General features: G+C 34.9%; 1 protein-coding gene across 1 annotated transcript; it reads right to left on the minus strand.

Moving 5' to 3' along the window:
- Positions 1-4,785: 4,785 nt before the first annotated feature.
- LOC134234361 (FERM domain-containing protein 8-like) lies at positions 4,786-26,790 on the minus strand. The gene is made up of 12 exons (XM_062716421.1): positions 26,623-26,790; positions 19,141-19,231; positions 16,325-16,486; positions 13,687-13,788; positions 13,255-13,313; positions 12,980-13,146; positions 10,934-11,152; positions 10,165-10,300; positions 8,238-8,393; positions 6,460-6,649; positions 6,088-6,153; positions 4,786-5,500 (listed from the first exon to the last, which is right to left on the minus strand). The coding sequence occupies exons 1-11, from the start codon at positions 26,641-26,643 to the stop codon at positions 6,092-6,094; spliced, it is 1,365 nt and encodes a 454-aa protein (XP_062572405.1). The 5' UTR covers positions 26,644-26,790; the 3' UTR covers positions 4,786-5,500; positions 6,088-6,091.
- Positions 26,791-27,861: the final 1,071 nt, after the last annotated feature.

The raw sequence follows: 27,861 nt of genomic DNA on the forward strand, positions 1-27,861 counted from the left end.
CTTTTGTGTAATGTACATGTAGTTTGACAACAGTCAGAGTCAGATATGTTAGGAAAAAGACAATAGTCATGAAAGAGAAAATATGCAGAAAGCACAAGTGAGAAAATTCTGAGGCGTAAAACACAGAATTTAGTTGAAAGAATAAAAAGTGCTCAAGACGACTGGAGAAAAAAGTGCCCTGGATGGAGCCAGGAAGAATGTAGAAGAAAGTGCCTAGAAGTTGTTTGGTCTTGAGAGTTCACCTCGCTCCAACATTTGAATGTTTCCTGAAGTCTAATCCCCACGCCCCCGTCGTAGGAGGTGGAAACGGATAATGCCGGCTAATGGGGCTAAGCCTGCAGCTTGGGGACCAGTCACCCCGTCTGTGGTATACAATGACTACAGAAACAGACACACAGAGAAACGTATCTCCTGGTTCTTCAGTGGGTAACATCGGAAACGAGATCATGACGTCCAGTCAGGAAAATCAGCAGAGAACTACTAGACTGAGAAGCTACCTTCTGAGACCAAACAAGAACATCAATATAGCAGCATGGAATGTGCGGACTATGTTTGAAATTAGCGTAGCAGCACAGATTGCTTAAGAGATGAGGCAATATTATATCAGTATTCTGGGTATAAGTGAAGCACGGTGGAAAGTCTCTTGAAAAATGACTTGTAGTAGTGGTGAGACCATCATATACTCAGGGAAGGATCAAGATCACCAGAGTGGCGTTGCAATAATGATGAGCAAGGAAACATCAAAAACATTGATAGAGTGGTACCTAGTGAATGACCGAATACTTTAGTATTATATGCTAGGTTCGATTCGAAACACAACAAGCTCAGTGTGATTCAGTGTTACTCACCAATTATTAATGATGCAAATGATGAAGAGAAAGATATCTTTTACAACCAACTGCAGAGTGTACTTAGTATTACATAGAACTCCAAAACACGATATGTTGATAGTAATGGGAGTCATGAACGCAAAAGGTGGAAGTGATAACACCGGCAGGGAGGCATGCATGGGAGTACTTGGCATGGGACAGTTGAATGAAAACGGAGAACGCCTAATGGATTTTTGTGAGATGAATGGGTTAGCGGTTTGCAACACCATCTTTGCACACAAAGACATTCACAAGTATACCTGGATTTCTACAGATAAGAGAACAAAGAATCAGATTGATTACATCATGATCAACAAGAGGTGGAGGAGATCAGTCATAGATGCCTGGACGTACAGAGGTGCAAATATTAACAGTGATCACATACTCTTACGTGCCAAAATACAGCTTAAGTGAAGAGCAGTGAGGAAAGTGCAAGGACGAAGGAAGTTTGCAGTGAACAAACTTAAACAACCTGAGATAAAGGAAGACTTTAAGCTGCATGGAGCTGAGGTTTAGATTTTCTGCATTAGAGATGATGGACGATGGAAACAACATAGACGAAAAGTGGGATAACATCAGGGATTGTCTAGCCTCAGCAGCAACTGAGACTCTGGGATATAGGAAAAATGTGAAAGAGGAGTGGTTAAGGTACATTGATACTCTGATAAGAGAGATAACTCTTAATGACACAAATGTCTTTTATTCCTACATAAATTTGCCAAGTTGAAGTGTCTTTTTTGTCAAAATTTGCCCCGCAAGCCATGCTATAATTGATTGTTTTTTATTCAGCATATACATTTCCTCTGGAAAATCATAAAAGTTAAAGAAAATTTTCATATGAGTGAGTAGAGAGTTTATGTACCTTAACATCCGATACATGGACTGATTTTTCTGATTTCTGATTTGAACTTATTTTATTATGTAACAATTACATAAATGGATTGGGCAGCAGGCATAGCATATATAAGCCCTCTCCATACATGAACTCTTATATCAGAGAGAAAGAAGATCAAATCAAAGATCCTAGACTGCAAAGACAACTCGGAGCAGGCATCATTATCAAAGTCCTACAGGGAAAAAGATAGGTCAAAAGGAGTGCGAGGCGAGACAAACGGAAGCATATAGAAGACAATTTGAGTAGAGCTGAGGAACCAGCAAGGACTGGAAATATTCAAGAACTGATTAAGATCACCAAACTAATGTCCGGCAAATTCACCAACAATTCAAACGTTGTAAAAGACCACTATGGCAACATCCTTTCCAAGGACAGTGACAATACGAAAAGATGGACTGAGCATTTGAGATCAGTTCTGAATAGAGGAAAGTCAGGAAACCCAACTCAATCAACAGATATCGAAATCATCAATAACAACATAGCAGAACTTGACATTAGTATGGAGGAAATACGTACATGTATAGAGGAAATACAGAGGATCAGCAGAAAGATGAAAGACAACAAGTCTGCAGGAGCAGATGACATACCAGCAGAACTACATAAAGTGGACATTGAAGCAATATCAAAGGTCATATATAATCTGTTCCAAGACATTTGGACAACCAACATGGTACCAACGGAGTGGAAAAACGGACTAATTATAAAACTACCAAAAAAGGGAGATAAATCAGAATGCAGCAATTGGCGTGGAATAACACTTTTACCCACAATAAGTAAAGTGTTTACCAGAGTGCTTTTAGACAGAGTAAAACAACAAGTCGATGCACAACTGAGAGAGGAACAAGCAGGGTTTAGACCAGGAAGATCATGCTGCGACCAAATTTTTGTTTTACGAAATATCATTCGCAGTCAATAGAATGGCAGTCTTCTCTATATCTTAACTTTGTAGGCTTTGAAAAGGCCTTTGATAGTGTACATCGGGAAAGTTTATGGAAGCTCTTGAGAAGATTGTACGGCCTACCATTGAAGATCATTGACATCATCAGGGTACTGCATGAAGGATTTCAGTGTAGTGTGATGGTTAACAATGCCAAAACAGAGTGGTTTCCAGTAACACCGGGACTGAAACAGGGCTGTATGCTATCGCCTCTCTCTTCTTAGTGGCCATAGACTGAGAGAATCCACCAGAGATGAGAAAAAAATGGCTTTAGATGGAGAATGGAAAACAAACTGGATAACCTGGATTATGCCGACGACCTATGTCTCATCTCATCCACCTATCAGCAAATCAGGAGAAAACAAACAAAGTCTATACAACATCTAGATGTCTAGGCTTAAACGTCAATTTTAACAAGACCAAAATAATGAGAACCAATGCACGGAATAACAACCCAGTACAAGTTAATAGAGAGAGTTTGGAAGATGTAGACACCTTCACATGCTTAGGCAGCATTGTAACAACATCTGGAGGTACTGACGAGGACATTACAACAAGAATCAACAAAGCCCGTCCTGTGTTTGCCATCTTAAAACCAGTTTGGACATCCTCCTAATGGCCATTAGGATAAAGCTTAGGATCTACAACAGTAATGTGAAATCAATGCTATTATACGGATCAGAATGCTGAAAGTTCCGGAAAGACCTCGCAAGGAAACTGAGAGTGTTTGTAGATCGTTGCCTACGGACCATATTTAAGATCAGATGGCCAAAAATAGTTCCAACAACGAACTCAGAGAGATGTCAGGACAGGAAGACATTGTGGTGGCGATTGTAAGAGGAAAGTGGAGATGGGTTGTACATGTGCTCAGAAGAGATCAACATAACATCACAAGAGAGAGCATATTTTGGACAGCCGACGGCAGAAGAAAAAGGGGTAGGCCAAAAACAACATGGCCAAAAAACATCAGAGAAAGAGCTGAAAGAGATAGGACTGACGTGGAAGGAAGTAGAAAGAAAAGCGAAGGATAGGACTGGATGGAGGGACTGTGTGGCTGCCTAAGTGTCACCTGGCATGAAAAGGCCTAAGTATAAGTAAGTAAGGACGGAACCATGAAGGCTGGAGAAGAAGGTGCCCTAGATGGAGCCAGGAAGAATGTAAAAGAAAGTGCCTAGAAGTTGTTTGGTCTTGAGAGTTCACCTCGCTCCAACATTTGAATGTTTACTTTCATGTTTAGCAGTCCAGCTCAGGAAATATATGTATATAGTGAAAGAACAATGATCGCTGCTGAGAATATTCTATTTCATAATTTCAATAAATATTACAACCCAAAAGCTGTGTTATCACCTGTTTTAGGCATAGTTTACATAACTCCAAAGGAATTTGGGGTTTAAGTAGGGTTTGGGCTAATTATAGTATTCACATCAAAAGAAGATTTAATAATTGTACATCCCGTGATTGAAAAATATCCATATAGTTTATCATTTTATCTTTTTCATCGTTATTAATATGGAAATATCCCAAAACAAGTTGCACCATGACAGAAATGTGTAGACAAAATATCACCTTGCACTGTGATTCGGTCGCGCTTTGTCCTCTGACCCCCAAATAAAATTCAAACAGAATCGAACACATTTTCTCTTCAATAGGTTCATCTAAGAAAGATATTTGCTAATGGAAATATTAGACCTTAATTCTATTTGTTAATAATTGCAATTGTGTCAAAAATACATACCCTATAGTTTAAAACTTGTCAAATAGAAATTTAAAAATGTAAACCTTTAGATTCAAGAGGTCACAAAAAAGAAAAACTACCAAGAATTTCTAATTTATTTCAATTTTTAAAATAATTTTTTAAAAGAAAAAAATATACTACAGTTGACATGGAGATCTAGTTATGTATGCATATATACATACAATATCACAGTTTAAAAGGGAAAATAACGATAAATATATAAATCATACGTAGAAAACTACCAAAAATATGTAGGACTTGCGAAGAATTTTCTTACATTCAATCTTTGCAAAATTTACAAAACATAATGTAAAAAATATAAAAATACATACATAAAAATATACCCAACTGTAAATGACAAAAAGATAGACTATGTGGTCTAAATATTCGCGAGTCCATAAAAACAAAAAAAAGTCTTTAAAACATACCTTGCAATATACATGAATACGTTAATTATTGCAAATTAGTCATGTTAGTTATAAAAAAACTATTTTGAACTTCATTAGTTTTTAATTATTAATTCAATTTAACACATGGATAAAGTAAAAAAAAATTAAGACTAAGAGGTCTAAGACACAAAGACAACTTAAAATGTACATATATACCAGTATATATAAGTAATCTTCACACAACTGATGGCGTGCATAGCTCTGCTAACTAATACATGTAGGTACAAAATATGAATGGATCAGAAAAACAAACAAAAAACATCTGTATACACTTATATTGTAACAAAAGTTAACTTATGCTGACCGAAAGAGGTTTAGATTTTTCAACACATCATAATCAGTTATGTTATTATTTAAGTCACTCATAACATTTCTTCTAATTTCTTCTAATTTACAAAACTGTCATTTGGAGTCTTGATGAATTCACTTCCTAGGTAATGGTTTGAATATACTGGTAGAGAGAGAGGCTACAAAAGTTTATAACTCAGGGTCTTTTCTCCTTTAGTGACAGTCCACTAACAAAATGAAATGTCTACTGTGTATTATGCACAAATTTTAATTATCGCGGTCCACCGATGTTTTCCTAAATCTCTCATGAGGGCTTAATAATCTTCCCTGAAAAGAAATTATTGTAGTTCTTCAGATGTTGTTTATAATGCTTACTCTTGCAAGGTTTAACAACAACTCAATCAGCAATATGCACTGTTCTAGGTTGGTCAGTCTAGACTCAAAATACAATATAAACAATTTTGTTTAAATATTTTATTATCACTTTATTTCTGTGGAGTAGAGGATTTTTAGCTTAAGTAATAATCAACTGTTTTAGAAACTACCTTAACCATGCAAGTAGTAACCAATCTTCATTATCAATTTTTTTCTTCATTTTATTTTCTCAACACAGTCCATTTTATGCAAGGTTATTTTGATCTGCTTCTTTCCTTACAATAAGGGTTTATGAAGATAACAGTAGTACAAGTAGCAGACCAGAAATCCTCGGTAAGCAAAGATGAAACTAAGCATGCAGGTATCAGAAATGTTTTAGGTTTAGTCAATATTTATCTTAATAATGCCTCATTACAGATCTCCTTTCCAGCAAACTTCCTCTCCTTCATGAATATCAATTCAATGAATGCTAATATAAATTTTAAGTCATCTAATTACAAACAAATGCATATCACACATGTAAGTGTAGTTTTCCTTACCTCCCTATGGAACTTTTACTAAGTTCATTTTATCCAGCTTGTTTGATATCTTGCAACAAAAATTTTCTGAAAACAGAATGCAAAGTTATGTAAATTTTCTATAACTATATTTCAAGATGATGGTTATAGGCCATAAAGCGTAGGAATTAAGATATAATTGATTGTGTGATTACAGTACACAAAGAGTTATCCAAAATTCCTTCAGTAAACTAAAATATGTTACAAGGTTTCATTAAAGACTCCTCAACTGTCCCGTTTTAGATGATTTTTACATTGGGCAAAAGCAATACTAGGCTTTTATATGATATCTTCCCCATTAAAACATCCATTCCCCCTCCCCCTCAATATAATCAGCAACACCAGCTACATTACCGTTCCTGTATTTCCTGGGTCCATCCAGGGCACTCTCTTCTCCATCCTTCCTGGCTCCATCCTGGGCACTTTCTACTACGTCCTTCCTGGCTCCATCCTTGGCACTTTTTTCAGCAGCCTTCTTAACCATCTTTTCTAAACGGAGTTTCCTCTTTACACATGAATCAATCAAAGCATCCATCATATTTGCCTACAAATATTGAATACCTGATACAACTTTTCTTCAGTATTTCAATAAATTCAGATTGCTGTATAAATCTGTGTGTACACAACCTTGCCATATTGCTGTATAAATCTGTGTATACACAACCTTGCCATATTGCTGTATGTATCTGTGTGTACACAAGCTTGCCATACTGCTGCATAAATCTGTGTATACACAACCTTGCCATATTGCTGTATAAATCTGTGTGTACACAACCTTGCCATATTGCTGTATAAATCTGTGTATAAACAACATTGCCATATTGCTGTACAAATCTGTGTATACACAACCTTGCCATATTGCTATATGTATCTGTGTGTACAAAAACCTTGCCATATTGCTGTATAAATCTGTGTGTACACAACCTTGCCATATTGCTGTATAAATCTGTGTGTACACAACCTTGCCATATTGCTGTATAAATCTGTGTGTACACAACCTTGCCATATTGCTGTATAAATCTGTGTGTACACAACCTTGCCATATTGCTGTATTAATCTGTGTATACACAACCTTGCCATATTGCTGTATCAATCTGTGTATACACAACCTTGCCATATTTTTATTTACCTTAAACGATGTTTACATAAAAACAAATACCAAAAGTCATTTATCATTAAAGAATACATGTAATACATACCTAACGTGAGAACACATGTACTATTTACCTGGTTAGAGAACACTTGTAGTAATTTACTTTGCTGAAGGACAAAGGTAAATTGGCTGCATTTTATTTCTGGAAATCTGCATAGAATTTCCGACATTTTTTAAAATTTCATTTCTGACATGATTTTGTTTTAATTTCCGGAATTTACCTGTGCCGCAATTTAATGTTTTCCAAGTAAGTGAAAATGGAATTTTAAAAGTAATTATTGCAAAATATTAATTAACAAATTAAACATAATCCATCTATGATATGCTTACATATAGCACTAAATCTAGGTAAAAGAGTTCAATGAGCATACAACTTTTTCATCACATTTAAATGTGCATCAAATTAAATGTCAGTGACAGCACCAAACTTATGTCCAAGACACTTGATGTACTCTAATCGAATTTTCACTCTGGTTGATAACGCATACATGTATATTATACTGCTCTACACAAAACTTTAATTTTTCTACTTCACATCTGCACAGAGTAAACATTGAGTCAATTGCTCGAATTTTAATGTAGTTGCCTGCATTTTCCATTTTCACAGTCGCTTCGTTAATAAATTTTCAAAACTCAGAAATTGGATTTCAATGATTTATCTATGAATCATTCCTTAAAGTTTTCATAGGTGAAGTCTTCAAATCAGTTACTAAAGAAGCTATCTGAAAAATGTCGGAAATGAAAACAAAAAAAAAAAAGTCGGAAATGAAAACTAAAATATGTCGGAAATGAAAATTTAATAACTACAAATAATTCCGGAAATGAAATTAATGCAGTCGGGAAAATTTTACCTGGCTGAACATCACCTGTAGTAATTTAATTTGCTGAAGCATATGAGTAAAATTCAATTGCTGAAGCACATGAGTAAAATTCTACCTGGCTGAAAAAACTATAGTATTTTAATTTGCTGAAATTTTACCTGTTTGGAGAACACTGGTAGAACTTTGGAGATTGTATCTCCATTCTCGTTCTTGACCAGTAACTGCAGTAAAAGGACAGGCATTCTGTTTTCCTCCTTTTTAAAGGTTTTCAGATGCCAGGAAAGATCTTCATACGGCACGGCCAGCATTGGTTCCTACAAATAAGAAATTCATAAGTTTAGACAACTTTATTTACAAAACAAAAATCAAAGATTTATCACAATTATAAATTTAGAAAAAGACTTTAATCACCACGAAAAAAAACACCAAAGATTTATCACATTCATAAGTATAGAAAACAACTTCAACATACTTAATTTATCACTAGATGTACTACACTTAGGATTTTACAAATATGCGCTATACATGTCGTTGTGAAATGAATACTGAAATCGTTATATCGAATAAATGCATTAAAATTATATTCCTTTGTTAAATGTAAAATTTAGCAACTCAGGTTCACCCCCCCCCCAAAAAAATCTTAAATTCATTTTCAACACAAGGTACCTGCCCTAATTCTGCAGGAAAAATGTTCAAAGACAATAGACTAATGTGAACAAAAACACTTTTGTTTACTTACATTGGGAAAATTAATGGAAATAACAAATTCATTTACTTATTCTTGGTCTAATATAATGCTAAGCATATTTTAGTCTATTAACCAGAAGTCTCTGTCGAGACTGAAGCTCTACTGGTTTGTACTTATAGCAAAGGAAGAGAAAAGTTCTTAAGAAGTTGGGAATTGAAACTTTACCACAGCAATAAAAAGAATAATGATCCTTGATTAAGTCTCTTTATGTTCTTAGTATAGTCTACTTGCATGCCACATTATATTATAATCAGACTTAAACTGCAGGAAAAGTAGCATTTTGAGATTTTTTAACAGAAATTTCTATTTTTAGTTACCATGGCAACACCGTTCATCGAAATCAAAAACCAATATACAGAATTACGTATATCTTAGTGTAGTCTACTTGTGTGCCAAGTTATACTGAAATCAGACCAAAACTGTAGGAGGAGTAGTATTTTGAAAGAATTTCACAGAAATTTCTATTTTTAGTAACAAGGCAACACCGTTCATCGAAATCAAAAACCGATAAACAGAATTATGTATCTTAGTTAAGTCTACTTGTGAGCCAAGTTATACCGAAATCAGACCAAAACTGTAGGACGAGTAGCATTTTGAAAGAATTTCACAGAAATTTCTATTTGTAGCAACAACGGCAACACCGTTCATCGAAATCAAAAATTGATATACAGAATTATGTATCTTAGTGTAGTCTACTTGTGTGCCAAGTTATATTGAAATCAGACCAAAACTGTAGGAGAGGTAGCATTTTGAAAGAATTTCACAGAAATTTCTATTTTTAGTAACAACGGCAACACCGTTCATTGAAATCCAAAACCAATAAACAGAATTACGTATCTTAGTGTAGTCTACTTATGTGCCAAGTTATATTGAAATCAGACCAAAACTGTAGGAGAAGTAGCATTTTGAAAGAATTTCACAGAAATTTCTATTTTTAGTAACAACGGCAACACCGTTAATCAAAATCAAAAACCGATACACAGAATTATGTATCTTAGTGTAGTCTACCTGTGTGCCAAGTTATATTGAAATCAGACCAAAACTGTAGGAGGAGTAGCATTTTGAAAGATTGTTTACAGACAGACAGACAGACGGACAGACAGACAGACGGACAGACAGACGGACGGACGACGGACGCATTACTATCGCATAAGCTCTTCTAGTCTCTGACCAGTAGAGCTAAAAATTGTGTACCAGGTAATTAACTGTAAATAACCATTTTTTCTTTCACACCTCTAAGGGCAGATCACTCTAACAACATAAAAATACCCTACAATTAGAACTCTTTAGTGTCCTGTGTTTAGAGCTTCCTCTTAAAACCTAGATTGTATCCCTACCTCTCTCAGCTGATCAATGATACAGATCCCGTCTGTGTTCAGAGCGATCAGGACGTCTATGTCTTTGTCCACGCCGGGAAGGTGGCCTATTATCTTTCCTACCGGCTTCTGAACCCTCCCCTCAAAAAAGGCACTTCTGCAGATAAACACATCAGTATATTACAGTTAAAATCTGACACTTACAGAGGTATTAATACAAGAATTTAAATTCTGAAGGAGTTTGACCATCAGTTTAGTTAAGTACACATGTATGCATACAGTTAAACTTCTATCTAAAACTTGATTAGGCTGAGAGGTAAATTAGTTGTTGTAATTTTCAACTTCTTTAACATATCTGCAATGGTATTCAAAATATCAATGTTGGAAATAATGAGGTTCATAAGATTCAAATCAATGTAGAAACTTACCAATAGAAAACTTTCCCATAGAAAACAATTACCCATATAAAATTTAATCATAGAAAACTTACCCACAGAATTCTTACCCACAGAAAACTTAACCATAGAAAACTTAGTCATAGAAATCTTAACTATAGAAATCTTACCCATAGAAATTAAACTTTCCCATTAGAAAACTTACTCATAGAAAACTTACCCATATTAAACTAATTATAACTCATAGAAAACTTGCCCATAGAAAACTTACAAATAGAAAACATATATACTCAAAGAAATCTTACCCATAAAAATCTTACCCATAGAAATCTTACTCATAGATTTCTTACTCAAAGAAAACTTACTTATAGAAAACTTACTCATTGAAAACTTACCCATAGAAAGCATACTGCCAGCAGACCTCCAGGTATTTCCTGTACAATTTACCCAGTGCTTCTTTTATGTCGGTGTTTTTATACTCGGCACTGATCTGTTGATGCATGCTCTGAACTCTGACCTCTAGTGCTTCATCGTTCCTGTTTCCACCGAAGTTGAAAAATTTTGTATTCTTTGGTTTCCGCATATGTGCTGGGTAGAACTTATGAAGCTCTTCTCTGTTAAAATTATATATACATGATTTCAATGTTGGAGCTAAATCATATCATGGATACTGATTATAATATACTGGTTCTCGAAATTTACCACAAACATTGACCAAGGACGTACTGTAATGTTTTTGTTTTATATGAAAATATGTTATTGTTATAAATAAAAAAAGATAAGAATTTTATTTATCTGATAAGCCCTATCCATGGTATCTGATTGGTGCCCTAATCTTGGAGCCTAATTAGTGTCCTTAATATATGGCGCTTATCAGATGCCCTAAATGTATCAAGTGTCTTGACACCTAACGATGGTGCAGAGGCCCTAATACTTGGAGCCGATTGCCCTAACAGGTGCCCTTACGATGTAGCCTAATGCCCTAACAGGTGCCCTAATGATGGAGCCTAACGCCCTAACAGGTGCCCTAACGATGGAGCCTAACGCCCTAACAAGTGCCCTAACGATGTAGCCTAATGCCCTAACAGGTGCCCTAATGATGGAGCCTAACGCCCTAACAGGTGCCCTAACGATGGAGCCTAACGCCCTCCTAACAAGTGCCCTAAATCACGTTAGGTGTCAGACAGGGTATATAAGGGAGAGAGTTAGTGAGCTGATATACATAGCTTGGATTTGATTTGTAAAACTGCATGCACTTAGATATTATTAATACAATCGTTGAAACGAACTTTGTCGTTGTTCTTATGTTAGATCTATAAAGATCTAGAGTTCCTGAATTTATACACGGGATCCACAATATTTTGTGACGCGGGTAAAAACAAACACCCCATAGAGAAAAAAACATTACAGTACATACTATATGGTTCAATCATGAATCATTGCTTTTATAATCTACATATTTCTTCTATGCGGTATATCATGGAAATTTTTCCCCCGTTTGTATGCCCCCGTATCGATTGATCGGGGCGTATATATTGTTTTTGTCCTGTCTGTCTGTTTGTCTCTCTGTCTGTTGTCAACTTTTCCGTTCGCCATTACTTTTCAACCTTGAGAGATAGAGACTTCATATTTGATATGCATACTCCACAAATTAAGTTTTTTTCAAATGACACCAAATTCAATGACCTTTTGACCTTGACTGTGACCTATATGCTAAAAATAGCTCTTTTAAACTTTGTTGCCGCCGGGCACATAGTGTTTCACAAACACATCTTTGTCATAAGTGAGCTAATCTTAAGTACAGATGATACAAACAAACTTTTGTCAAAGAATTTGAAAATTACAACTTCGGTCATGTTTAAACCACAGGGGCTTGTCACGAAATATTTATCTTCTTTTAATAAAGTTACCCCTACTATAAAAATACACTGTGTATTTTTATAGTAGGGGTAACTTTATTAAAAGAAGATAAATATTTCGTGACAAGCCCCTGTGGTTTAAACGAATAAAATGAATAACTTTCACCGCGTAGTTTTTAACTTTTTCACTTTAAATGGAATTTAAAGTGAAAAATATTTGTGTAGATTAGTAAGGATTGTTTCAGACAGGCAGACCTTTAAACATTACAGAAGGTTTACAATTTCTTTATATTCTAGAAATTTATTATTTGCATCATTTGCAGTGAAACTAGGCCAAAAAATATATACCAATCCAGGCATCCATTTTTGTTTGTATCGACTGTCCTTAACAGGAAAAAAATTAGACTAAACAGCAACATGTCTTTCTAACAAAACTGTATCTTGTAAATTAAGGATAGGGCAAACTCGTTTGCAGATATAACATAGGGCGAGATTACTCTGCATACAGTATGTAAAATAATATTGTAGATGTTTCACCACTTAAAACACAATGAATTGTTCCAAATTATATCTGGTACTTACTTGTAGTGTTCCAGTGTGTGTGTTTTTTCATTGTAATGTTCTAGATGAATTAACGCCTGAATTCCTGCCAACTGGTCATATTCCTCCGCTTGTAACACATATCGACCCTCTATCACGTTAAATTTGGCTTCATGGTACAGCAAGTTCAAGACCACTTCATCCGAAATCTACAAGTTACTTCAGTTTTACGCATTTATATGTCACAAGAATATCCAAAAAGGTTTTATTTTTGTGAATCAATGAATTGTTAGTAAAAGCAATTATTTATTACGTACCTTCATTTCCTCTTCAAGAGTAAGAAATACATTTCTCTGGAACATCACAACAGGTTCATCTGTCGAGGTAAAAAGTACAAAAAATAGAAGTGAATACTGTAGTTTCTTTATTTTTCGTGAGTAATTATTATTATCGAGATTTGGCTCTTCAACGTCAAATCGCAAGAATAATAATAATTCGTGAATGGATGGTTGATCAAGAATTTTTTAGATATATTTCAGCACCTGTCCATAAATATTAAAGCGAGTAATTTAATTTGGTTGTGCTTCTTGCAAAATTACGCGATAATTAATTTAGCACGGATAAATAGGAATCTACAGTAGCGTAGACCATTTTCTACTTTTTTTGACCAACCTTACCAGAAGTATTTGCTAAGTATTTGCTAAATATTTAATAAAACTTTACATTTTTCCTGGTGAGAAATGTCATACCTCTTGAGATTTCATCGGGATTAGCATCTGTGTACAACTCACAGTACTCGTCCCACAACTGTGCAAACTGGAATGGTATGTGATTCTTTTTTAATCTTAGTTCTGGAAGGACAAAAGATCTTATGCAAAAACAAATTATTCTCATTTGTATAAAACAAAGAAATACTTGCATATACTGTAAAAGAGGAGTATGGCCAACACGCTTAAACAAATTGACACTTAAAACGAATTAAGCGATTTTCCCCATAACTTCAAAATATAATTAATTAATTAATATCCATTAACTTAATGGATATAACGAATAAAGCTTTTAACAAAGAAAATTGTCTGTCCCTGACACTTTCTTATGAACTTGTTTCGCTGTATACTGAATCTTCAGTTTAAAATCAGATTAAGTTTAATCCCAATATTTGAACTACATGAGATGGGTGCTATGTACTCCTACAAGTAAGAGCCTTGGTTTACATCCCTTTACATCCTTACATACCTCACAGCGCCAAGTTAAAAGTATCTCTCCGTGAACCTCTAGCATGCTGGAGTATGTTATATATGATATAATTATATACAATTATGAAAGTGTACACTGAGGAATTGCCAACCATGATAACTTTTGGTCAATTTAAGAAATAAATTTTCAATCCATATAAAATGATTGTGTTATCATGGTTATAATTAATTCATTAGCCTAATATATTAAAATCTACTAGGTTTCACAACATAGACATAATTCATAAAATCTACCAATCAAAAACCTGTTATTAAGCAATGTTAATTTCTATGGTACTTCTTTAGAGCTATATTTGCATAATATGGAACGCCAAATTAACATACATGTATATTCAAATAATTGTACCTATCTTCAAATGAATTGTACCTATCGTTAAATCAATTATACCTATCTTCAAATGAATTAGAGATAGGTACAATTCAGTTATACATAATTATCTTTAATTCATTTGAAGATGGGTACAATTGATCTGAAGATTAAGGTACAAATGCAATGAACTGAAGATAGGTATTTATAATTGATTTAAAGATAGGTACAATTGAATTGAACCTATCTTCAATTAGTGAGCCATTGGCAATAATAACTTCTCCCTTCATCATACGTCATTTCCGGTAAATCACAGCAATCAAAGTTTTTCGGAATCTTCATTTGGCTGCCATTCATGATATACATGTATATTTCAATAAGTATATGGTGCTTTTGAATTTATCTTCATTTTCTCCTTTCATCCTCGATCGTTGTCATCGCTCCTGTAGGTTCTATGCGTTTCCCTCAATGTTCAATACTGTATAGGGGATTAATTTCACGGGTTGTAATTTTCACGTTTTTTCTCATTTGACACGATCGCGGTTTCTTGAATTCGCGGAATTGGTACATAATAAAAGTTACCTCCCTTGTCTATATCCGTTTATCCCTACCATAGCTACATGTAAACGATATTAATAATAATCAGTGTTATGACTTTATTTCACGAACAACGGGGTAAGTTTAAGTAAAATAATTTGATTTGATATAAAAAAAAAATGACGATTAATTAATACAAGTGCAGTTATCGAAAGTCCTTGACTCTAAACATCAAATGTCTTTCCTATACGCTATAACAATGAGTGCGTGTACACCCTAAGATCTTCGATACAATGCAACGAAAAAGCACTGGACGGTAATAAATGTGTTAATGTTGGAAAAGGTCGACGAAATATCCTTCCACATCTTCAGTAAGTTCTGTAGTTATTTGAATGATTTTTTAAAACCAAACTGTCGATATGAAAAACTCATATGCATGCATATGATAATGCAGTAACAAATACACGTGGTAACATTAGTTACGCACGGGTGATCAAAACCCAAGACCCACGTGTTTTGATTGATGAAACATGTAGCGTTGGCTATTAAAACAGCTTGTTTAACAAATACGGGTTATTATCTGCTGATTTGAATTTAAGGTAAGCGTGATAATTAAATTAATTGAATGACGAGTATACTACTCATAATTACCGGCCAAAATGACCAACTACTTCGCGTACATGTATGTAGCCCTATCGTTGTCTATTCTCAAAATTCCAAATAAAACCTGGAGATTATTGAAAATTTATTCACTGTTTCTTGAATTCACGGATTTATTAACACCGTGAATATAGCGAATATTAACACCGCGAGTTATTTTCCCCCTATACAGTATTGTTTCCAAGGGGGCGTTCATTATTTTCAACAACACAAAACGAGTTCAACCTAGGTATAATTGAATTGTACCTATCTTCATATCCTTTGTGAATATGTTTTGATTGAACATACATTATATCTTCAAATCAATTATACCCATCTTCAATGAATTAGAGATAGGTATAATTCAATTGAATCTATCTTTAATTGAATTGAAGATATGTGTAATTCCATTAAAGATAGGTATTATTCATTTTTACCTAGGTATAACTATTTAAAGATAGGTGTACTTATTTACACCTATCTCCAATGCAGTTGTACCTATCTTTAATTCAACTGTACTTTTATCTTCAATTCATTCGAAGATATAGGTAAAATTATTTAAAGATAGGTGCAATTATTTGAATATATGTTAATTTGGCGTTCCATATTATGATTTGGAGATTACCAGAGACAACATTGTTATCTTACCAAGCAGGGGAGACACCAGCCAGATGGAGAAAATGTTTTCACTTTCTGGTGGCAACTGTTTCTCCTCCACAACAATCTTAAACAAATTTTCGGCGGTGGCTTCGTATCCAGTGATGTGGTGGATGCCAACCATATCCCTTGTCCAAATCACGACCTCCACAGCTGCAACACAACAAAAGACATAAGTCAATAACTAAAAAATAGTTTTAAGTTCATATCCATGTCCTCACACTTCAATTAACGGGTACTTTCTAGTTGAAGACTTTTTTGTTTTGTGAGTATTTAAGTGTATTCATAAGTAGCTTTATAACAACCCAAATATTTCGGAATAGTGTACGATGTTCCAGTCCGATTGGGCAGTATCACTGACAAGCAGACAGTCAGGATTTTGTTCACATTTGATTTCTTTATTGGAATAACCTGTTCTCTGTGTATAATTTTCAATTGCTTCCACTTTCAAATTAAATGTTTAAGAGCTTGGTTCATTTATGCATATAACAGCCCTGTAGATATACCAATTTATTGACTAACATTTTATGTTATTTTAAACATCAATTTAATATAAAGTAGAGACTTAGTACTTTCATTTCCTATTATTTTTTCTTTTTAAACTCCAGGTTTTGTAACACATGCAGGCTCTATGGAAATGCAATTGTTCTTGAATTTTAATGTAAACAGTATATTTGAGTACTCAGAGACGAAAAATAGTATGAGCGCACCATCTGATTAAAAAAATAACATAATTATCTTGTAATCCTGAGAGAAAGTTCTATTAATTACTGGCTGCTTATTTTAGATCAGAGGTTGTGTTCGATATTCAGTATTAAAAAATAGATTTAAAATCTGTTTTTAGGTCAACTCAGGTGACCTATTGCTATCCGTTATCGTCCGTCGTCGTTCGCCATGCGTCGTGCATTAACATTTGAACATTTTTAGCGTCTCCTCTGAAACCGCTGACCAATTTCAACCAATTTAGGCAGATAGCATTTACGGGTGAACTGGAACATAAATTGTGAATTTCATGGTCCCTGCCCCCTGGGGTTTGGGGGTAGGAGCCAAAACCACTAAAATTACTGCCATCTTTAAAAATCTTCTTCTTTACTCCTGAACATCAGGCAGTCAATCTGTAGGTATGATTGTAATCAGCATTTAGTCCTCTACCAAAATTGTGAAATTCATGGCCCCAGGGTTAGGGGTCTAGTGGGGTTTGACCAAGCCATACATTTTTTTTCAAAGTGCGGTTAATATGGTCGATATTAACGCACTTTGAAAAGAAATTTTATTTTTTCAAAGTGCGTTAATTTGGTCTCAAATTTAACGCACGGTTGAAATTTTTTTTCAAAGTGCGTAATTTTTCAAAGTGCGTAATTTTTCAAAGTGCGTTGTAACAATGCCTCTTTGAGATTTGTGAATTTCAGGGCCCCTGGGTCAGGGCTTCATGTGTAAGGGCGGGGCTGTAATATTATATAATGAAAATGGATGAATTCCTTGAAAAACGTTTGCTCCTGGGTATTATATCAATGATGTAAGTACATATTTATGATGAAAAAAGCTGTTTCTTTCAAAATAGTTAATTTCCGGGCCCCTTGGTCAGACCTATTTGGACGGGGAGGGTACATAGTCTGAATATAAATTAATGCTTTGAAATCTGCACTTTGATATTAATCAACAAATTATGATGAAATAAAATTCACGATAAAATTTCAAAAATTTTGAAATAAGTGGCCCTTGGATCTTTTTTTTAAACATATTATGTAAGAAACACAAAAATGGATTGTGCAGCAGGCATAACCTATATATAAGCCCTCTCCAAAGGTACAAGGTTAGGGATACTGGATGTTGCAGGTCTATACTAGATATACAATTTAAAAGAGTATTTCTTTGCTCAATATAACATGGGCATTCAAAGAAAAAATGGTACGCATTTTCTGTATGAAAACCAGTTTTCACATTTTGAACAATCACTTAATATATAATCTTTCTGTAAATCACCATTTAAACTCCAGCATTATTTCTTAATTGACAATGAATAATAATTTGACTACGATTTCCATGATTAAAAAGCTTATTGGGTGTTCTATAATGAGTCTTTTAATAGCATTAGTGAAAGAAGTGTTGGTAAATTTCATATGGTATGGTAATTTATTCCATATTTAAATTGTAGATGGGAAATAACTTTTCATATATGATGTGGTCCTCGTTTGAGGAATAAAAAATGTAAGACCATCATTGTTTCTTAATGAATATGGGGTGGAATACAAGGTCTTGATAGATCTTGAAGGTATTGTGGCGCTATTCCATACACTATTTTGTAAAATAATATTAATTTATGCACTTTCCTTCTGTCAGATAATGTATTCCACCACAATTCATCATATAAAAGTGTTCTTGATGAGTTCACTCTCATTCCTGTAATAATTCTTGCAGCAGTAATTTGAACTTCTTCCAATAAAGATTATAATCCAATAAAGATCCAATAAAGATTATAATCCAATAAAGATTGTAATAAATAATCACAATTATCCCAAACAACATCACCAAATTCTAAAACTGGTCTAATAGATGACATATATATTTCTATTAACGCATCATTTAGACATTTAGGAATTAATTTTCAGTGTGATGCCAACTGGAAATCTCACATACAAATTACTTATGAAAAAGCATGTAAACGTTTAAATATTCTACGAATGTTAAAACATTCCCATTTCCGAGATACATTGTTAACAAAATTGGGCAATTTCAGTTTTTCAAAAATTCAAAGGGCCCAAAAAGGCCATAAGTGATCTTCTTCTTTACTAAAGTTTTCTACATACTGTCGCCTGCTGGGTCGTTGTGCTTGTTGTGCTCGTCATCTATGCCGGTCTCTTCATCCGCAGAATCTCCCTTGTCCATGGTTTGTAAGTACTACAGAGAATATTGAGTATTCAATTACAGTATTGTTAAAGTATATTTTTGAGATCATCATGTTTTATAGTTATTTACTAGCTACATCTTACAAAACTACTTTGTGGTTACGTGAAAAGAATATATAAGGAAACTTGCTTATTCTATGAGTCTGAGTACCGGTATAATATTGCAAATATACGATATCCAAATACAATAATGCAACTTAAACTCCATATATTAGATGACCTTAATTGAAGTAATCACATTAATTGGGTTACAAACAAAGCCAACAGCTCCCTTGGCTTTTTATGCAGAAATATACCGACCAGGAACCACTGAGCAGCTTCGGTTAGCATACAAGGTCGTGGTATGTCCACAGCTTTCAGAGTATGTTGCAAGCGTTTGGGACCCTCATTTGGTTACATATATTAACCAAATTGAGGCTGTACAGCGCAGGGCTGCAAGGTGGGTGATGTCGGATTTTAGAAGATTTTAGAAGAACATCAAGTGTCTCATACATGTTACACACCCTAGGTTGGCGAAGCTTATAGAAACGGAGGGCGGTTGCAAGGCTTGTCCTTATGTACAAGATGATTCATGGTCTTGTAGCAATCCCCTCAGTTCAGTTCATTTCCCACAGAAGGGCTACTTGTTCAATTGGCAAGCCCTTTTACTACAGTGTATTTATTCGTAAAATATTTTTTTTCAGTAAGGGGGATATCTCTCTAGCATGCTTTGCTTTATGAGAAAAAAGACTGAGCATCTCAAAGAAAAAACACTACAACCATGATACAAAATACTTTAATGTACTTCCGTGAATAAAAAACGTACTTCCGGTAAAGGGAGAGGTCATTAAAAACGCAATTAAATAAAATTTTATCATGATTGCGGTGTTTTTCCTTTGAAGATCGCTGTGCATTAATTAAATCTTGATAAAGTGGAGGAGGCGGGGCTAAGGGGTATCAATTATATTTCGGAAGTTATTGCATATACATGTACAATAACTTCCGAAATAAACATGACATCGCGCATACGTAAGCTAGCTATACAATGTAGCATGAACACCAAAGTAAAACAAGATGTGTTTGTGAAACACATGCTCCCGTATGGCAACATATCGAAGGTTACGCTTTCTCAAATGCAGATCAAATATATTGGTACCTAATGTAAGGCCTTTTCAAAAGAAATACAAATGTGAAATATAAAACCCTAGCACCACCCATTAAAAGATTATGACCAAGGTTAACATTTTGGAAGGTTGGACAAACTCTGGGGTCAAGGTCAAAGGGTCAAGGTTGTTGGTTTCTAAAAACAGGCCTTGTCTCAAAGATTACACATGGTTAAGTATAAAAGCGCTGGCCCTTACCGTTCAAAAGTTATGGCCAAGGTTAAAGTTTTTAAAAAGTAGGTCAAGATCAAGGTTGCTGATATCTAATGAAAGGTCTTGTCACAAGGATTACAAATGTAAAGTATGAAAGCTCTAGTCCTTACTGTTCAAAAGTTATGGCCAAGAATAAAGTTTGTAAAAAGTAGGTCAAACTCCAAGGTCAAAGGGTCAAAGTTGTTGATTTCCAATGAAAGGTCTTCTCATAAGGATTTACATACTAGTATGTGAAGTTTATGAATATATGAAGACTTTGCAGTTCAAAAGTTAAGGTCAAGTTTAATGTTTTTTCGTAGGGACGGATTTCTTCAAGGTCAAAAGTTAAAATTGTTGATTTTAAATGAAAGTCTTGTATGAAGTTCCTGGTAAATACTCTTTAAAAACTAGGGCCAAAGTAAAACTTTGGATTTTTGTGTAAACTTAGGTCAAACTCCAAGGTCAAAGGGTCAAGGTTCTTGATATCAAATGAAAGGTCTTGTCACAAAAATTAAAATATGTGGAGTATAAAAGCCCTATCCCTTACCGTTCAAATGTTATGGCCAAGGTTAAATTTTTTCATACGTATTTAAATCACCAAGGTCAAGGTTAAAAGGTAAAAGTTGTTGGTACTCAATGAAAGGTCTTTACACAAAGAATGGATGTATGAAGTGCATGTGTATTCCCTTTTCACACATTGAAATTTACTTTTCTCTACATTTTTTAAAAATATCTTTTAAGGTTTTATCAAAGATCAACTGTCCAAAACTTTTATTTTTAGGTCACCTGTGTAAACTCAGATGACCTATTGCTATCCGTTTTCGTCCGTCGTCGTGCGTCGTCCGTCGTGCGTTAACATTTGAACTTTTCTCACTTTTTCTCTGCAACCACTCCACCAATTTCAACCAACTTTGGCACAAAGCATCTATGGGGGAAGGGAAACAAAATTATGAATTTCATGATCCTTGCCCCCCCCCCCCCTGGGGCCTGAGGGGTGGGGCCAAACCACTAAAATTAATGCAATCTTTAAAAATCTTCTTCTTTACTCCTGGACATCAAACAGTCAAACTGTTTGCATGATTGTATTCAGCAATGAGTCCTCTACCAAAATTGTGAAATTCATGGCCCTGGGGTCGGGTTCTAGTGCTAGGGTGGGGCTAAATAAGTATATAGTGAAAATGCATTATTTCTTTGAAAATCTTCTTCTCTGCTCCTAGGCATTAAATAAACTAACTAAGTGCATAGTTATGATGAGCAAGAATGCCTCTACCAAAATTGTGAATTTTATGGCCCCAGGGTCAGGGGTTCTGGTGTAAGGGTGGGGCTCTATTGATTATATAGTGAAAATACATGAACTCTTTCAAAATCTTCTTCTCTGCTCCTGAGCAATAAATAGACCAACAAAGTGCATAGTTATGATGAGCAAGAGTGTCTCTACCAAAATTGTGAATTTTATGGCCCCAGGGTCAGGGGTTCTGGTGTAAAGGCATTATGGTATTGATTATATAGTGAAAATACATGAACTCTTTGAAAACCTTCTTCTCTGCTCTTAGGTATTAGATAAACTAAGTGCATAGGTATGATGAGCAAGAGTGCCTCTACCAAAATTGTGAATTTTATGGACCCAGGGTCAGGGGTTCTGGTGTTAGGGCAGGGCTCTATTGATTATATAGTGAAAATACATGAATTCTTTGAAAATTTTCTTCTCTGCTCCTAGGTATTGAATAAACTAACTAAGTTCATAGTTATGATGAGCAAGTCAGCCTCTTCCAAAATTGTGAATTTTATGGCCCCAGGGTCAGGGGTTCTGGTGTTAAGGCGGGGCTCTATCGATTATATAGTGAAAATACATGAATTCTTTTGAAAGTCTTCTTCTCCGCTTCTAGGAAATAAATAGACCAACTAAGTGCATAGTTATGATGAACAAGAGTGCCTCTACTAAAATTGTGAATTTTATGGACCCAGGGTCAGGGGTTCTGGTGTAAGGGTGGGGCTCTATTGATTATATAGTGAAAATACATGAATTCTTTGAAAATTTTCTTCTCTGCTCCTAGGTATTGAATAAACTAACTATGTATATTGTTATGATGAGCAAGAATGCCTCTTCCAAAATTGTGAATTTTAGGACCCCAGGGTCAGGGGTTCTGGTGTTAAGGCGGGGCTCTATTGATTATATAGTGAAAATACATGAACTCTTTTGAAAGTCTTCTTCTCTGCTTCTAGGAAATGAATAGACCAACTAAGTGCATAGTTATGATGAGCAAGAGTGTCTCTACCAAAATTGTGAATTTTATGGCCCCAGGGTCAGGGGTTCTGGTGTAAGGGTGGCGCTCTATTGATTATATAGTGAAAATACATGAACTCTTTGAAAGCCTTCTTCTCTGCTCCTAGGTATTAAATAAACTAAGTCCATAGGTATGATGAGCAAGAGTGCCTCTACCAAAATTGTGAATTTTATGGACCCGGGATCAGGGGTTCTGGTGTTAGGGCAGGGCTCTATTGATTATATAGTGAAAATACATGAATTCTTTGAAAATCTTCTTCTCTGCTCCTAGGTATTGAATAAACTAACTAAGTTCACAGTTATGATGAGCAAGAATGCCTCTTCCAAAATTGTGAATTTTATGGCCCCAGGGTCAGGGGTTCTGGTGTTAAGGCGGGGCTCTATTGATTATATAGTGAAAATACATGAACTCTTTGAAAATTTTCTTCTCTGCACCTAGGTATTATGCAGATGAACTACCTAAATAGTTATAAGCAAGGGCCCTAATCTTCCAGAATTTTGAATATCAAGGCCCCAAGGTCAGGGGTACCATAGACGGGGGGGGGGCTATACTTACATACAGAAAATGAATGAATTGTTTGAAATCTGCTCCTTGGTATTAATCAAATATTTTTGAAAAGCAAGGATGCCTTATCAAAAATTGTGCAATGTGTGGATCTAGGCCTAAGGGTCAGGGGTTCATGTGTGGTAGGGCCACTACTGATTATTGCTGAATATTACTGATTAGTTGAAATGCATTTTTTGTTTCCCTACCCTGCTTTTGGGTATAAAGTAACCAAACTAAGCAACTGCTAAGTGTAAAGTTATAATGATCAATGGTGCCTCTTTCAAAATTGTGAATGCCATACATTGTAGCATCTGGCTTAAAACATGAATCAAATTCAATCACTGGAAAGTTGCTGCATAATGCTCAGGTGACCTATAAGGCCCATGGGCCTCTTGTTACAATATATCAGCTTGTAAACTATGAGGTTTAAAAGTTGAAACATTTACAGCTTATAAATATATCATTCCTTGAAAGATAGAAAGTACCATTTGATAGCATACATGCTGCATGAATAACAAGAGGCCCACGGGTCTTATAGGTCACCTGAGTATTGTGCAACAACTTTCAAACAATTAAATTTGGCTCGTGTTTTAAACCAGAGGCTATGAAATTCGCAATTCACAATTTTGAAAGAGGCACCATTGCTTATTATAATTATAGACTTAGAATGCTAACTCTATTTACTTAATACCCAAAGGTAGATCAGAGTAACAAAGAGAAAATGCACTTCCACTTTATAACCAGTGGTGCACATCATCGCAAAGGAACCACTGACCTTGGGGCCACATATTTCAAAATTTTGCAAATTTTATCATAAAATGGTTGATTAATACCAAAGAGTAGATTTCAAAGCATAAATTTATTTCCCCCAACCCAGGAGGGGGGGGGGGGCATAAAAAAAAATAACCATTTTGCTAGATGTACCTTTCTTCATCATAAATATATATTCTTGGATCATTGGCATAAAACCCAGGAGCAAAGGACAGATTTTCAAAGAATTAATGTATTTTCACTATATAATCAATAGAGCCCCCCTCCCCCTAACACCAGAACCCCTGACCCTGGGGCCATAAAATTCACAATTTAAAATCATAACTATATACTTAATTAGTTTATTTAATACCCAGGAAAAAAGAAGATTTTCACATTTTCTTGCCCTGCCCTAAAACATAATGATGGGGCCATAAAATTCACAATTTTATCAACATAATGATGTATTTACATAGTTTATTTAATACCCTGGAGCAGAGAAGAAGGTTTTCAAAGAATTAATGCATTTTCACTATATAATCAATAGGGCCCCGCCCTAACGCCAGAACCCCTGACCCAGGGGCCACAAAATTCACAATTTTGGAAGAAGCATTCTTGCTCATCATAACTATGTACTAAGTTAGTTTATTTAATACCCAGAAGGAAAGAAGAAGATTTTCAAAGAATAAATGCATTTTCACTAAATAACCAATAGAGCCCCACCCTAACACCAGATCCCCTGACCCTGGGGCCATAAAATTCATAATTTTGGAAGAGGCACTCTTGCTCATCATAACAATGTACTTAGTTAGTTTGCTTAATACCCAGAAGCAGAGAAGAAGATTTTCAAAGAATAAATGCATTTTCACTATTTAACCAATAGAGCCCTGCCCTAAAACCAGAACACCTGACCCTGGGGCCATAAAATTCATAATTTTGGAAGAGGCACTCTTGCTCATCATAACTATGTACTTAGTTAGTTTACTTAATACCCAGGAGCAGAGAAAAAGATTTTCAAAGAATAAATGCATTTTCACTATATAACCAATAGAGCCCCGCCCTAACACCAGAACCCCTGACCCTGGGGCCATAAAATTCATAATTTTGGAAGAGGCACTCTTGCTCATCATAACTATTTACTTAGTTAGTTTATTTAATACCCAGGAGCAGAGAAAAAGATTTTCAAAGAAATAATGCATTTTCACTATATAATCTATATAGCCCCACCCTAGCACTAGAACCCCTGACCCTGGGGCCACGAATTTCACAATTTTGGTAGAGGACTCAATGCTCATTACTTTCATGCCAACAGTTTGCCTGCTTGATGTCCAGGAGTAAAGAAGAAGATTTTTAAAGATTGCAATAATTTTAGTGGTTTTGGCCCCACCCCTCATGCCCCAGGGGAGTGGGGACCATAAAATTCACCATAGATGCTGTATACCAAATTTGGTTGAAATTGGTTCAGTGGTTTCAGAGAAGAAGCTGAAAATGTTCAAATGTTAACACACGACGCACGACGACGGACGAAAACGGATAGCAATAGGTCACCTGAGTTACTCAGGTGACCTAAAAATATATATCGAGAAATAAATCTTCTTAGAAATTGCTTATATTTTTCATAAATCGCCTCATTAATTCCATATGCTTTTAGCAAAAGCCACCTTTGTAGAAAATGAAATATATTTTATCAATGAGGGGCAAGTTGGACATCGCTAGCCTCTGGAAAGTTGTTTTCCCTGATTATTTTGTCCAAATGTTAAGATTTGAAACCGAAAGTACATTGCAAATGGCGGATTTTAAAGGGTCTTGTATTTATATACATGCCATTCTTTATAAGACCATTTAAAGACCATTCACGTCCAACTTGTCCTTCATTGATAAACTTATATTATTTCTGCAATGATGGTTTTCACTAAAAGTACAGAATTAAGCAGGTGCATTTGTTTGAAATTTATGCAAATTTTTTGATAAATATTTTTCTTGATAAAAATATTCTTTTTAAATATTTGTTTTCAAATGATACTTTCTATCTGTTAAACAATGATATATTCATAAACTGTAAAAGTTTCAACTTTATATCTCACATTGATTTGGGGTATAATATTTGTAGAATTATTTTTTGGACATGTTGACTTTTGATGAAACCTAAACCAGCTGCACTCCCTACTCAGAATACTCAACATTTGAAGATGAGAAGTATCGAGAGATAGATAGTTCTTGAACATTTCTTACGATGAGAACACAGGCACCTATGGATATGTTTATAAAATGAACGTAGGCTAAAAATTATATTTTAGATTTTACATGTTTTAGTGAATTAAATTTCTTCTCTACAGGTTTGTGAAATTATACAGGAGATATAAAAAGCAGTGCACAATGTACACTAGCTTGTATTTGCTAGCTGTCCTTAATAAAGTAGAGGATGAAAAAAATTGTCGAGAGAAGAAAATGTTTGTTTTGTTTCTCACCCGACCGCTTCTTCCTGCCATATTAATAGAGTCTAGCTGAGTCGTCGATTCCGGGTACGTCGTCTCCTATTCTGGGTTACTCATGTGTATTCTATGCCAGTAATTGTTAAAATTAAAGCGCAGAAATCTGAATGAATACAACCTCGTGGTATGAAACATGTCGGAACCAAGCGACAGCCTTGTATTTAACTGGATTATTTAAAATATTTGACCTGGAAATTAAAAAAAATATATTATATAAAATTAATAATAAAAGTTTGTTTGACTTTCAACTCTCTGCTTTTTAAAAATAAATTTAATTGTATCATTTCAATTTCTAATATATTTATTTTAATACTACACCTCTGAATTTCCGAGCTCCACGGATTTTTTTATGTTTCAACATCAAGTAATTTGTATAAGCACTTTCTCTTAAGTTTACCATGAATTTTGGAGTTTGACCTACTGTAATAAATAAAATAATTGGCCATTATAACGTTTGAATAATTGCACAGTGTTTGGGCGTTTACATACAACAGATATATTCATTGAATGAAACACGTCCTTGTATTATATCCTCTGCTTGGAAAGATGGAATGGGTTATCTAGTGAGTAGTGGAAACCCAGGGTTCTACACCAGAGGAAGGGGTTATCTAGTGCGTAGTGGAAACCCAGGGTTCTACACCAGGGGAGTGGTTATCTAGTGAGTAGTGGAAACCCAGGGTTCTACACCAGAGGAGGGTTATCTAGTGAGTAGTGAAAACCCAGGGTTCTACACCAGAGGAGGGTTATCTAGTGCGTAGTGGAAACCCAGGGTTCTACACCAAGGGAGGGGTTATCTAGTGAGTAGTGGAAACCCAGGGTTCTACACCAGAGGAGGCATTTATCTAGTGAATTTTTGGTAATTATCAACATTTCCACATTTTTAGTTTTCATTTCCCATTTTTTTGGGATTTTTCAAATACATATGTAATACCTATAGTAACCGATTTGATAACTTTACTTATGAAAAATTTAGAGAAATAAATCATTGAAATTCAATTTTGTAAATCTATCAGTGACTTGGAGGGCTGTCACTGACATTTAATTTAGTGCACATTAAATGTCTTGAAACAAGTTTTATGCTCATTGAACTTTTTTACCCAGCTACATATATGCATATATGTAAAGTTATTTTTTATTATTATTATTTTGTATCAATATTTTGGTATAAATACTTTAAAAATTCCATTTCCCTTTAAGGAAGGTAATTCGGAAATG

The sequence above is a fragment of the Saccostrea cucullata genome, unplaced genomic scaffold (genome assembly GCF_032062105.1).
Source record: "Saccostrea cucullata isolate Sc308-1 unplaced genomic scaffold, CSIRO_AGI_Scuc_v1 ctg575, whole genome shotgun sequence".
NCBI lineage: Eukaryota > Metazoa > Mollusca > Bivalvia > Ostreida > Ostreidae > Saccostrea > Saccostrea cuccullata.

Excerpts from the sequence above, each read along its gene's own strand:
- LOC134234361 (XM_062716421.1), bottom strand. The coding sequence starts at position 26,643 with ATGGCAGGAAGAAGCGGTCGG. Across the intron at positions 19,232-26,622 it reads TGGCAGGAAGAAGCGGTCGG|TACTTACAAACCATGGACAA; the intron begins GTGAGAAACAAA and ends TATTCTCTGTAG. Across the intron at positions 11,153-12,979 it reads CACACACTGGAACACTACAA|AGAAGAGCTTCATAAGTTCT; the intron begins GTAAGTACCAGA and ends TAATTTTAACAG.